Source organism: Perognathus longimembris, chromosome 2 (genome assembly GCF_023159225.1).
Source record: "Perognathus longimembris pacificus isolate PPM17 chromosome 2, ASM2315922v1, whole genome shotgun sequence".
Lineage (NCBI taxonomy): Eukaryota > Metazoa > Chordata > Mammalia > Rodentia > Heteromyidae > Perognathus > Perognathus longimembris.
Window position 1 is genome coordinate 48,366,086 of NC_063162.1, and position 14,579 is coordinate 48,380,664.

Sequence of the window (14,579 nt, forward strand, 5' to 3'; positions counted from 1 at the left end):
GGCATGGAAAATTCACCAGGTAGGAAGGCTTTACTACCTATTAGCAAAGGTGATTAAAAGCACAGATGTTTCTGGGTATTGATGATTCACACCTGTAATCCTAGCTACTCAGGAGGCTGAGATCTGAGGATTGCAGTTTGAAGCCAACCCAGCAGAAAAATTTGTGAGACTCTTATCTCAAAAAAAAAGGGGGGGGGGGGCTGGGAATATGGCCTAGTAGCAAGAGTGCTTGCCTCGCATACATTAAGACCAGGGTTCGGTTCCCCAGCAACACATATAGAGAAAATGGCCAGAAGTGACGCTGTGGCTCAAGTGGCAGAGTACTAACTAGCCTTAAGCAAAAAGAAGCCAGGATGGTACTCAGGCCCTGAGTCCAAGGCCCAGGACTGGCAAAAAAAAAGCTGCAAGTGGAGTTGTGGCTGTAATGGTCAAGCAATAAGTAGCCTTGAGCAAAAGAAGCCCAGGGACAGTGCTGGCCCTGAATTCAAGCCCCTGGACCAGCCCTCACTCTCCCTCCCTGTCCCCCCCAAAAGCACAAACTTTAGTATCAGGCTATCTCATTTATCAGCAATTTAACTTCGGGCAATTTAACTTAACCTCTTCAGGCCTTAAGCTCTTCATCAATGGATATAAAAAAAACAAAAAGAAAAACAAAAAACAGTACTTACCCTTTAACAATATTCTGAGAACCAATCAATATGTATTGTTTAGAACATATTAAATGTGCAACATAATTACTTATCAGTAGAGCTTTGACCTAGCAATTCTATCCCTAGGGATCTGTCCTACAGACATAATAGAACAGACATGCAGAAATTTATTAATAAAATGACTCTCTAAGGCATCATTTATAATGTTGAGGGAAAAAAAAAAACTTGGAATGTTAAATGTCTAACAAAAAATACAGAGTTAAGCTGGCCGCTGGTGGCTCAAGCCTGTTATCCTAGCTACTCAGGAGGCTGAGATCTGAGGATAGCAGTCCAAAGCCAGCCTGGGCACAAAAGAAAGTCCAAGTCCATCCACGAGACTCTTACCTCCAATTAACAGGAAGTGGTAGTGTGGCTCAAGGGGTAGAGCACTAGCCTTGAGCTGAAGAGCTCAGGAACAGTATCCAGGCCGAGAGTTCAAGGCCCATGACCACCACCACCACCAACAAAAAATACAGGATTGAAGTGATGGCTCAGTTGGGAGGGTGACACCCAATGAGCAAAGGCCTCAGTCTTGGACAAAAATAATATGGTTTGTTTAAAGGAAGACAACGCAGCTATTCAAAATGATGCCATAGATTTATATTTACTGATTTGGAGAGGTATCCACAGTATAGGAATGTATGAAACAGAATGTTATAATATGGTCCCATTTGCATTTTGAAAAGATTAGATCATTAAATATATATTGTTCTGTATTTATCGTGCTTTATATAACTAGGAGAGGAAAAGTAGCAAAAATAGTCTAGTAAAGCCAGTACTTGTGGCTGAGATCTGAGGACTGCAGTTCAAAGTCAGTCTGGACAGGAAAGTCTGTAACACTCCAATTTCCAATTAACCACCAGGAAACCGGAAATGACACTATGGCTCAAAGTGGTAGAGTACCTTGAGCACAAAAGTTCAGCGACAGTGCCCAGGCCCTGAGTTCAAGCCCAACCACTGACAGAAAAAAAAAATCTGCTACTGGGGTTGGAGGCATGGCTTAGTTGATAAAGCACTCCTCAATGAGCAAAAGCATCAGGTACCGAGTTTGAGTCCCATTCTTAGACCTGAATGAATAAATGGATTCTTCTACTGATAAGAGGACTATAAGGGCCTCTCAAATTTGCCCATAATTTCTATTTAGATAACTGGCAAGTATTAATATACAAAGTAATTTTTGTTTGGTTTTGTTTTTGTTGCCAGTCCTGGGGCTTGAACTCAGGGCCTGAGCACTGTCCCTGGCTTCTTTTTGCTCAAGGGTAGCACTCTGCCACTTGAGCCACAGCACCACTTCTGGCTTTTTCTATATATATGGTGCTGAGGAATCGAACCCAGAGCTTCATGTATATAAGGTGAACACTTTACCACTAGGCCATATTCCCAGCCCCTACACAGTAATTTTTAAAAGGTTAGTTGAATGGTTTAAAAGATGACTAAATAATAACTTCTCATACAAACTTTAGAATATGCAGGGGTAGTAAAAAGAATCCAACACAGGTAAAAATTAATGTGAATCATCTATGTTATCATATAACATTAAGTCAAATGATAATATATGATTATTACCTCTATACTAAAATAACCTCTGTCCACATAATCACCAAGAAAAAGGTATCGTGTATTAGCAGGTGATCCTCCTACTTCAAAAAGTTTCATCAGATCAAAAAATTGGCCATGGATGTCACCACACACTGAAACAAGAAGATTATTAAATATGAAAAACAATCTCTGAAATAACAAATATTACTTAAGCTCTAATTTCTTTAAGAGACAGTATAAATGCTATCGAGAAATATCTAAGGAAATAGTCTGAAAAATCATGATAGAGATATAAGCAAGTATTCATGTGCTCAAGATGTAGAACAATGATGCAACGGAAACAAGATTGGTGGCCAGTGATAAGTTTTTCATCTAAACTTATAAAGTTCTTTCTGAAGCCTAGGATGTGATTAAGTCTCTGGATGAAAAAATTATATTATTGGCAGTAAAGTCTCCATTCTAACTCAGTACTTCTATTGACCTTTAAATTATCACTGAAAATATATGATATGACATGAAGCTATTTGCCCCTAACAACTGAAAGCAAAGTATTGAACCAAACTGAATTATATCCAATACAACTGACTTTCACAAAAGCATATGAGATTAATTTCTGTACTCAGAGGGATGATGCTTATTCACTGAAAACAAACAAAACTTTTTAAAAAAGTATAGAACATAATTTGAAAAGGCAAGATAATATTAATTTGGTATACAATGTGACTGAAAGGAAAAAAAGCTTTATCTTCAGGCAATTAAATATTAATAAACATAATATCCAAAATGTAGTTTTGTAAGTTTACCTGTAATTGGAGCTTCTACTTCTATCATGGTTTTCTCTCTCCGAAGGATGGCAGCACCCTCATTGATAATTCTAAGTGCAATTTCTTCATCTACACGACCTTCCTTTACCAGGTGGTTCTTCAGAACATCAACCCTGGGTATCCCATCTATATCAAATACTTCCTCAGATGTCAAACGATGTGTTGGAGGGAAAGGAACAGCTATAATTGAAAAAAAAATTAATACAAAACTTGTCATTAACAATGTCTTGACATAAAAATCAATCATTGGATCTAGATAAATAAAAGTGAAAACTGAAAAGCAGGGAGTTTGACTAGGTGCTGGTGGCTTACACCTGTAATTCTAGCTGCTAAGGAGGCTGAGATCTGAGGATCACAGTTTGAAGCCAGCTCAAGCAGGAAAGTCTGTGAGACTTTCTGCAATTAGCTACCAGAGGATCAGAAGTAGCTCTGTGGCTCAAAGTGGTAGAGAGCTAGCCTTGAGGAAAAGGACACACCCAGTCCCTGAGTTCAAGCCCCACAACTGATTATCAAAACAACAACAACAACAAAGCAGGAGGTTTTCTTTTATGAGGTTGTTTTTAAGGGTATTTTTTGGTGCTAGTACTGGGGCTTGACCTCAGGTCATCACACTCTTGCTTAGTATTTTCTGCTCAAGGCTAGTACTCTACAATTTGAACCACACTTCTATTTCCAGCATTTTGCTGGTTAATTGGAGATAAGAGTCGCTCAGATTTATCCACCCAAATGTTCCCAAAGATACTGGAAACTTACATCCACAAGTGAATGTACTGTCTTTCATTTAAACCATTACCAAAAACAGTTACCTAATTAATCTGGGAATTATTTCAGACATCTGTCTCTCTCACCTTACATGACCAATAAGTCCTAAATAATTTCCAGGGTTTTGTTCCTTTGGTTACCAGAGACAACGAATAGGGACTTTCTGTTCTCATAATTATCACATTTTTTTCCATTTGCCCATATTCCACAACACTGAGAACTAAAATTCTAATTCCAGCATTGCCATGTTTCAAACTGGCTACACTATATAAAATTCAAATTCCTTAACAAGGCACAGACCTTGCCTACATTTCAACCCTCATCTTTTACAAGCACCTCACATTCCAGAAATACCCTATATTCTAGACACTAACATACTTTCTTAAATTACACGTTTTTATAAAAAACAAAAAAACTGTGTTTTGCATAATCTTCCCCATGTTTTCACACCTCATTTCAGCAATCCAATTCTTTTCTTCTACAAATTGTTTGTTTTAGCAAAAATTGGTTTCAGTATAACAGGGCTAAAAGTAGAGAGAAAGAAATAAGAGTAAAACACTTCCTGCTCCCCATGTGAAAATGGGAGTTAAAGATTCCAGTATTCCAGTTCTTTAAAACTTTTCCTGATTGTCTCAGCCTACATTAATAGTGCCCTCTACTTTATGCTCCCAGTAGCATAGGATATGATACACAGTATAATACAAATGCATTATAATACTTGTCTTCCCTACAAACTTATGAGTACCTTGAAGGAAAGAGTCTGTAGTCTTCATCTCTACATACCAAGTTATCTAGAACAAAGATATTAATAACTCACTGAATTACATAGTTTCTAAAACACAATTTTATGTAGCAATTATATTATAGATTATACTTTCACATGTATAATTTCACGTGATCCTCAGAGACACACTATGTAGTCAGACAGGTTTTTTTGTTTTTTGTTTTTGCCAACTGTGAGGCTTGAACTAGGCTTGACAGCCTAGGTGCTGTCCCTAAGCTTTTGCATTCAAGGCTAGGACTCTACCACTTTGAGCCACACAACATCCTTCCGGTTTTCTGGTGATTAATTGGAGACAGGAGTCTCACAGACTTTCCTGCCTGGGCTAGCTTAGAACCGTGATCCTCAAAACTCAGCCTCCTGAGTAACTAGGATTATAGGCATAAACCACCAGCACCCAGCTCAAACAGGATTTTTTAATTTTGATTTTTTTGTGTAAGTAGTGTGGCTTGAACTCAGAGCCAAGGAATTTTCTTACCTTTTTTGCTCAAGACTGGCATTCTACTACTTGAGCCACATCACTTCCAGCTTTTTGGTGGTTAATTGTAGATATGAGTCTCACAGTCTTTCTTGCCTAGGCTGGCTTTCAACTGCAATCCTCAAATCTTGTCCTCCTAAGTGAACCACTGGCTACAGGCTAAGGAGTTTTTTTATCCTCCAACTCATAAATTAGATAACAGGCACAGAGAGGTTGAATAGCTTCCCAAGGTATAGAGCCATGTTTCAAATTGAAGTCTGAATGCTGCTCCATACATATCTTTTGTACCAATACAATAACCAGCTTACTTTCACTAAAGAGGTCATCAAAAGGCTCTTCATTGACCTGATGTAAAAAATATGGATTGGCCACATCCTCAGAGGAAAAAAATTCACTATATCCAACAGCACTACCTTCAAAATTTCAAGGTATTCTGTAAGTCTTTTGTAATTTGTGGTAGTTTTTAAAATATCCTTCCCTCAAAACTTGTTTCCTTCTTAGCTTATTTTTACGATAACACTATTCTATGTAACTCAAGTTTAACTTCTTTTTGTATGTTAGAATGTTAACTTTCTGGATTCCAAGTCCTTTTGATGCTTCAAATTCTTCCCATTTTCTTGCATTTTCATTTTTGCAATGCTAAGTCAAATATTTATTTTCTTTTTTGCTTTAGAAAACTCTGTACTAGGGCTGGGAATATAGCTCAATGGTAGAGTGTTTGCCTTGCATGCATGAAGCCTTGGGTTCAACTCCTCAGCACCACATAAATAGAAAAGGCCAGAAGTGGATCTGTGGCTCAAGTGGTAGAGTGCGAGCCTTGAGCAAAAGGAAGCCAGGACAGTGCTCAGGCCCTGAGTCCAAGCCCCAGGACTGGCAACAAACAAACAAACAAACTCTCTACTATTCTTCCTTGGTTGGACAACTCATAGATTAAACATTTCAAAATTTAAGTTTCTTAATGACAAAACATACACACACACACACACACACACACACACACACACTCTCACTCACACACACAGACACACACAGAGAAAACCCTGAATCTGAAAATCCTGAATCAAGGTCCTTCTCAATTTACCCATTCTCAGTCTTTATATGTACTTCCAATCTTTGCCTCCATTTTTAAAGTTGCTCAATTTAAATCAATCCCTATAGCAAAATTGGTCTAATTACTGTATCAAAAAAGTACTGCTCACTTGTTTCATTTTCATACCCAATGACTTATCTAATCCATAACAATCATGTGTATGTGTGTGTGTGTGTGTGTGTGTGTGTGTGTGTGTGTGTGTGTGTGTGTGTTTTCCTGGGGCTTGATCTCAGGGCTTGGGCAGTGTCCCTGAGCTTTTTGTGCTCAAGGCTAATGCTCTAATACTTGAGCCACAGCTTCACTTCTGGCTCTTTAGCTAATTATCTGGAAGTAAGAGTCTCACAGGCCTTCCTGCCCCAGCTGGCTTCTTGATCTTCAGATCTCAGGCTCATGAATAACTAGGATTACAGGCATGAGCCACCAGGGCCTGGCTTAAATAACTATTTTATATTATTGAGAATTTGTGTTATAACTAGTTCTTTCTTTCCCTTAAGTCACTCTTCACTTAAGCAACTCCATTCATTTTCTAGCTATATAATCTGCTTTAAGCCTATTCCCCTTCTATTAAAATTCGCTCCATACAACACCACTAGAATTAGTTTTCAAAAACCAAGCAAGACACTAAGCCAGTCATTAGCAGTTCACACCTGTAATACTAGCTACTTGAGAAGCTAAGATCTGGAGGATCACAGTTCCAGGCTAGCTGGGGCAAAAAAATTGGTTGAGACTCCCATCTCAACAGAAAAAGCTGAGTTGGTAGTACATGCTTATCTTCCCAGCAATGGTGAAAGGAATAAATGAGAAGATATGGTCCAGGCTGGCCAGAGCAAAAAGTGAGATCCTTTCTCAAAGCAAGCACAGCAAAAGGAGCCAGAGGTATGGCTCAAACCATAATGTGTCTGCCTAGTCACGTATGAGGGCCTTAGTTCAAATTCCAGTTGTGATAAAAAATTAAAAGAGCATTGTTCTACCACAAAAACTTCCAATACAGCTGAGTGCCAGCAGCTCACTCACGTAATCCTGGCTACTCAGAAGGCTGAAAAATGAAGATCATGACTCAAAGTCTACATAGGAAACTGTGTAAGACTTTTATCTCCAACCACCAAAAACCTGGAAGTGGATGTGTGACTCAAGTGTTAGAGTGCTTACTTACGTACAAAAGCTCAGGGACAGGGCCGGGAATATGGCCTAGTGGTAGACGGCTTGCCTTGTATACATGAAGCCCTAGGTTCAATTCCTCAGCATCATATTCAGAAAAGGCCAGAAGGGGCGCTGTGGCTCAAATGGTAGAGTGCTAGCCTTCAGCAAAAAGAAGCCAGGGACAGTTCTCAGGCCCTGAGTCACAAGCCCCAGCACTGCGGGGGGGGGGGGGGGGCAGGGAGGCTCAGGGACGTTGCCCAGGCCAAGTTCAAGCCCCAGGACCAGCATAAATAAATAAAGCTCTTCAATACAGTAACAGTAATAGCTATCTGGTTCAGTACATACCACATGCCAAGCCAGGAACTGAGGTAAATATTTTATATGCACTGTCTCTATTAATCCTGTAAAAGCTCCATAATACTTTCAACAATTTTATAGAGAAAACTCAGGTTTATAAATGTGAGAAATTTTATATGAGTAAGAAGGTTATTATTCAATGGTAAGGCTAGTTTTCAAAGTCAGGCAGTCTGATTCCACAGCCTGTATCCTTAATCATACAGAGGCTATCCTGCCACTCTTTGCCAAGTACATTAGGTATTACTTCCATACATTTCATGTGATTTTCCAACTCCACGCTTTTCTGCTTTTGATTCCTCCGTATCCTGTCTTCTTCTATCTGGAGAAATTCAACTCATCTTTCAATAATACCTCAACATATTATTCGATCGAAATAATGTTTTCTATCCAAATTAAGAGTTAATTGTTGGGCCAGGTGCTTGTGGCTCACGCCCATAATCCTAACTACTCAGTAGGCTGGACCAGAGGATCACTGTTTAAAGCCAGTGTGGGCAGCAATGTCTGTGAGACTCATCTCCAATTAACTACTAAAAAGCTGGAAGTGAAGCTGTGGTTCAACTGTAGGGTTGCTAGCCTTAAGTGATAAAGCTCAAGGACTATGCCCAAGCCCTGAGTTCAAGTCCCCATACTCAAATGTAGAGGTTTGGGTCAAGTGAGAGAGCATCAGCCTTGAGAGGAAAAGGCAAGCTAGAATACAAGGCCCTGAGTTCAAGCCCAGGTACTAGCACAGACTCACAAAAAAGTCAACAGTCCCTTTTCATCAAGATGGTACCAAAAGCAAAGAAGGACGCTCTGCCCCTCCTAAAGCCAAAGCCAAGGCAAAGGCATTGAAGGCCAAGAAAGGCAGCTCTGAAAGGCACCCACAGCCATAAAAGAAAGTACAGGGCTGGGAAAGTGGGTTAGTGGTACAGTGCTTGCCTAGCATGCATGAACCCCCGGGTTCGATTCCTCAGTACCACATACACAGAAAAACCTGGAAGTGGCATTGTGGCTCAAGTAGTACAGTGCTAGCCTTGAGCAACATATGCTCAGGGACAGTGCCCAGGCCCTGAGTTCAAGCCCCGGGACTGAGGGGGGAGGGGGCGGGAGAGAAGGAGGAAGGAAGGAAGGAAGGAAAGGAAGGAAAGGGAGGGAAGGAAGGAAGGAAGGAAGGAAGGAAGGAAGGAAGGAAGGAAGGAAGGAAGGAAGGAAGGTAGGTACACACTTCACCCGCCTTCCTGGCCCAAGACGCTACAGCTCTAGAGACTGCCCAAATATCCTCACAAGAGTGCTCCAAGGAGAAACAAACTTGACCACTATGCTGCCATCAAGTTCCCCCTGACCACTAAGTCAGCCAGGAAGAAGATAGAGGACAACCAAACACTTCTGTTCACTGTGGATGTAAAGGCCAACAAGCATAAGATCAACCAGACTGTGTATGTAAAGGCCAACAAGCATAAGATCAACCAGACCATGAAGCTGTCTGACACTGATATAGCTAAAGCCAATACCCTAATCAGACCTGATGGAGAGAATACAGCACATGTTCAGCTGGCTCCTGATTATGCTTTAGATGTTGCCAACAAAAGTGGAATCATCTACACTGAGTCCAGCTGGCTAATTATAAATGTACATTTTTTTCCACCATTAAAACAGTCAACTGTCTTAATTGCTAGTGTTCCAATAACACTTCGTTCCTAAACCATTATGTTATTTATTTACAATGGCATCTCCCTCACTATACTGCTAGCACTAATCTATCTTGCTTAATGTTTTATTCAATTCTACATCCCCAATGACTAGTACAATTTCTGTAAGTACTTAATGTTACACAGTTTAGTCCTAACTTTCTGCTTCTTTCAATTCTACCCATTCTTTGGTCAGTCGTTGGGCTTGAACTCTGGGCCTGGGCACAGTCCCTGAGCTCTTCAGCCCAAGGCTAATGTTCTACCACTTTGAGCCACAGCTCCATTTCCAGTTTTCCGGTTTCTGGTGGTTAGAGATAAGAGTCTCATAGAATTTCCTGCCCACGCTGGCTTTGAACCGGGATCCTCAGATCTCAGCCTCCTGAGTAGCTAGGATTACAGGCATGAGCCACGGGTGCCCAGCCATACCTCATTTAATAAATCAAAGTTCTTGCCAGCTAACTTTTCCTTACAACTCTTGTCAATTCACTCAATAGCTCTGAGCAGCTGTATTTTCTACTTGGCATTCTCCTTCTAAGACAACTTGTTACCACAGTGTTCTCTTTCCCTCTCTTAAAACACACACACATACACATACTTACACAATATTCTATGTTCCTTCACTTTCCCTAGGACACATGGTACTGAAGACTTATTTTAGTATGATTAAATTACTTTAAATATAGATAAGTCTACAAAATGGGCCTTGTAAGCAAAAATTAAAATTGCTTTAAGATACAAAAGAAAAACCTAAACATTAGCAAGAAACAGTGAAGCTGCTATGTGACCCCAAAGCTGACACAAGTCAACTGGCAATCTGTAATGAAAATAAGCACCTTATTAAAGCTGAGGTTCTAAAAACCACTAGCCAAATGACCTCAGACTTATAAGTGAACAAGCTGGTGAAAGATCCTAAATGAATCATAAGATTGCCCATATAAAACATATCAGCCAAAAATAATTAGAACACTTACTTCAGCATTTTGGCTCAATCTGAAAAAATGTGACAATTTACCAATAATATAACTTAGGGGATGTTGGGGGCCAGTGGCTCATGCCTATAATCCTAGCTACTCAGGAACCTGAGATCTGAGGATTGAGGTTCAAAGCCAGCCTGGGAAGAAATATCCCCATGAGACTGTTATCTCCAATCAGCCATTGAAAAATCCAGAAGCGGAACTGTGGCTAGAAATGGTAGAACACCAGCCTTGAGCAAATGAGTTCAGGGACAGCACCAGGCTCTGAGTTCAAGCCCCATGACTGACAAAAAAACAAAAAACACGAAACTTAGGAGATGTGAAAACACTCAATGCGAAAGAAAACTATGACATTGTAGGTGCTAAAACATACATATTCTCTAGGTGATAAAGGTGAATTTTATTTATTTATTTTTTTTTTTTTTTGGCCAGTCCTGGGGCTTGGACTCAGGGCCTGAGCACTGTCCCTGGCTTTTGCTCAAGGCTAGCACTCTGCCGCTTGAGCCACAGCGCCACTTCTGGCCATTTTCTGTATATGTGGTGCTGGGGAATTGAACCCAGGACCTCATGTATACGAGACAAGCACTCTTGCCACTAGGCCATATCCCCAGCCCATAAAGGTGAATTTTTGTATTATGAATAGCAATTGAGAATCTCAAAGATTGTTCGGCTTTACAAATCTGGGACCTAGTCTATATAGCAAAGTGTGCATTTTATGAATATCTGTGAAAAAATAACTATCTGGACAATTCAAGTAAATTTGGGAACTTGATATAACAGTAAGGCACAGCTGCAAAAGGTACATCTTTTTCCTAATTTTCATTTTCTTATTTCTAACTTATAAATAAAAGGGGCTGGGAATATACAGTGCTTGCTTAGCATGCATGATGCCCTGGGTTCAATTCCTAAGTACCACATAAACAGAAAAAGCCAGAAGTGGAGCTGTGGCTCAAGTGGTAGAGTGCTAGCTAGCCTTGAGCAAAAAGAAGCCAGGACAGTGCTAGGGCCCTGAGTCCAAGCTCTAGGACTGACAAAAATAAAAGGGGGAGGGGGGGACATACTGCCAGATGCTTGTAGCTCATGCCTGTAATTCTACCTCCTAAGCAGACTGAGATCTGAGGATCTTGGTTTAAAGCCAGCTGAGGAAAAAAGTCTGAAAGTCTATCACCAATAACCAGGGAAAAGGCTGGACTGGAGGTGTGGCTCAAGTAAGTGGCAGAGTGCAAGCAGAGAATGGGAGAAACCAAGGCCCTAAATTAAAGAATTAGAAGCCCATCCCCATTACACCCCCTCACTAAGCTTCAAAGCTACATACCACTTCACCTCATATATATGGGTTATATTAACCTGGCTAGAAACTGGGTCTAGCTAGGTAACTCAGGTGACCTTGAGCTCTCGATCTCCACTCCCTTCTCACTACCCAATGCTGGGATTATAGGCATAAACCACACCTAGCAGGACTATATTAAATTTTAAACAGAAAGAATTTGGCCTGAACAATTAGCTGGACTCAGTTCAGAACTGAAATGGTTTTTAACTAACCAGGAAAGCTAATCACCCATAATAGTGACATGAAACTGACAATTTTTGTGAGAAGCTCATCTTTTCTTTCTTTCTTTCTTTTTTCTTTTTTTTTTTGGTGCTGTTCTGGGGCTAAACCCAGAGCCTGAGTTTTTTTGCTCAAGGCTAGTGCTTTACCACTTTAAGCCAAAGATCCACTTTGGACTTTTAGTGGTTAACTGGAGGTTAAGTCTCACAGACTTTTCTGGCTTCAAATCTCGCTCCTTAGAGCTCAGCCCCCTAAGTAGATAGTATTACAGTAGGCATGAACCACAGACCCCAATGACTTATCACTTTTATACATGAATCATCTATATAGTTGAAAGCTCCCAATTTTCACAAGAATTGAACTTCAGGCATATGATATTTTCCCCTTCTATCCTTCCTTTCTTTTTTTGTTTTCTTCTCAATCTCTAGTTCTTCTTTTCAGCAGTACTGGGATTTGAACTCAGAATCTTAAACTTGAAAGGCAAGCACTCTGCCACTACTTGAGCCACACTTCCAAAACAGGAACGTGGTATTAAACACAGAAAGACCTATATTCCCTTAAAAGTCTAATACAACCATAAAATGTGGGCCTTTTTACTAAAAACACAGATTATAAAATTAATAGGCAAGGGCTGGGGATATGGCCTAGTGGCAAGAGAGCTTGCCTCGTATACATGAGGCCCTGGGTTCAATTCCCCAGCACCACATATACAGAAAACGGCCAGAAGTGGCGCTGTGGCTCAAGTGGCAGAGTGCTAGCCTTGAGCAAAAGGAAGCCAGGGACAGTGCTCAGGCCCTGAGTTCAAGGCCCAGGACTGGCCAAAAAAAACCACAAACAAACAACAACAAAATTAATAGGCAATAAGGAAAGTGTTCAGGGAGTGAAAGACTACTTGAATAACATTTCTATAATATTCTTATATGAAATGGTACATAGGTAAAACTAGCACATCCCGGACTTAGGAGAAACCTGTTTGTTTATTTGCCGGTCATGGGGCTTGAACTCAGGGCCTGGGCACTGTCCCTTAGCTCTTTTGCTCAAGGTTTGTACTCCATCACTTCAAGTCACAGTGCCACTTCCGGTTTTTTGAGCAGTTAACTGGAGCTAAGAGTTTCATGGGGACTTTTCTGCCTCGATGGCTTTGAACCTTGATCCTCAGATCTCAGCCTCCAGAGTATCTAGGCTTATAGGCATTAGCCACTTGCACCCAGTGAGAAACCTGGTTTTTAATAAGTTAAACTATCACAATGATCATTTATGATCAGACAACTAGTGTTCTAATCATCAAGTATAACATTATAGTACAACAACCAAATGTAAGACAAAAAAAGAAGCCTGAAGAAATTCAAAAGTAGGTTTGTTCAGGATCTGTACAAAAGCTGGATTTCCCAGTAACTGCAGAGAAAGCTAAAGATTCCACACTCAGTGCAAACTAGTCTGTTACAAACATGTGAGGGGCTGGGAATATGGCTTAGTGGTAAAGTGCTTGTCTCATATACATGAAGCCCTGGGTTCGATTCCTCAGTACCACATATATAGAAAAAGCCGGAAGTAGTGCTGTGGCTCAAGTGGTAGAGTGCAAGCCTTGAGCAAAAAGAAGCCAGGGACAGTTCAAGCCCCAGGACTGGCAAAACAAAAAACAAACATGTGAAACATATGAGGAATTCTAATTAGCTAACCAATACCAGAAAGAAATGAAAGTTGGGGCTGGGAATGTAGCTTAGAGGCAGAGAGCTTGCATAGCATGCATGAAATCCTGGGTTCAATTCCTCAGTACCACATAAACAGAAAAAGTGGGAAGTGGCTGTGGCTCAAGTGGTAGAGTGCTAGCCTTGAGCATAGAAAGGCTCAGGGACAGAGCCCAGGTCTGAACCCAGGACTGGCAAAAAAAAATTAAAAAGAAAGAAATGAAAGTTGTCTCCATGAAGAGGATACAAGTAAGAGCATGAGATAAGATAAACAGAAGCTCTATTTAACTTTACTCCTCCTTAAATTTTTAGTTGTTCTGATACTGGAGCTTGAAGTGGGGGCCACACACTCTGGCTTAGCTTTTTGCTCAAAGCTGTCATGCTGCCACTTGAGCTATACCTCTACTTCTGGCCTTATACTAGCTAATTGGGGGTAAGAGCCTGGAGGCTTTGTCTGCTTGAGCTGGCTTCAAAGAGTGATCCTCAGATCTCAGCTTCCTGAGTAGCTAAGATTGCAGCACCCAGCTGAACTACACTTTTCTATATTAACAAGCTCATTTTCTATTTACCAAAAGCAAAAAGCCTTTATTCTATACCAAAAACTAAATATGCCTGCCTTGGATGCAACTTACTCCTCAGCATTCTGCCTTATGTTTGCATTAAGGCAGTGTATGAAAAACACTACTATATATAAAGAACTGGATTCACAAGCATAAGGACAAAGTAAAATCATTGTTCTGGAATGTGACTAGTTACCTCATCTACTAAGTCTAGTGAAAAGTGCCCAGGAAAATGAACACACACACACACACACAGAGTAAGAAAAGGAAGCAGCAGACAATGCTTCCTCTAAAACTCCAGGATTTCTTGATAGGATAGATGACTGAACTATCATGTATCTCCTTGCCCCTTGCTTTTAAAAAAGGTTTCTGAGGGGGCTGGGAATATGGCCTAGTGGTAAAGTGCTCCACTTGTATACATGAAGCCCTGGGTTCAATTCCTCAGCACCACATATACACAAAAAGCCGGAAGTGGCACTGT

At 40.5% G+C, this 14,579-nt stretch overlaps 1 protein-coding gene across 6 annotated transcripts in view; it reads right to left on the reverse strand.

Moving 5' to 3' along the window:
- Positions 1-14,579, reverse strand: part of Ppp3cb (protein phosphatase 3 catalytic subunit beta) — a 56,850-nt gene that overhangs the window by 40,684 nt on the left and 1,587 nt on the right. For all 6 annotated transcript variants that reach the window (XM_048339022.1, XM_048339027.1, XM_048339025.1 and 3 more), the window contains exons 2-3: positions 3,032-3,232; positions 2,256-2,380 (exon numbers count right to left, since the gene is read on the reverse strand). In XM_048339022.1, coding sequence (XP_048194979.1) covers positions 2,256-2,380; positions 3,032-3,232 — 326 coding nt within the window. The remainder of the gene's footprint in view (positions 1-2,255; positions 2,381-3,031; positions 3,233-14,579) is intronic.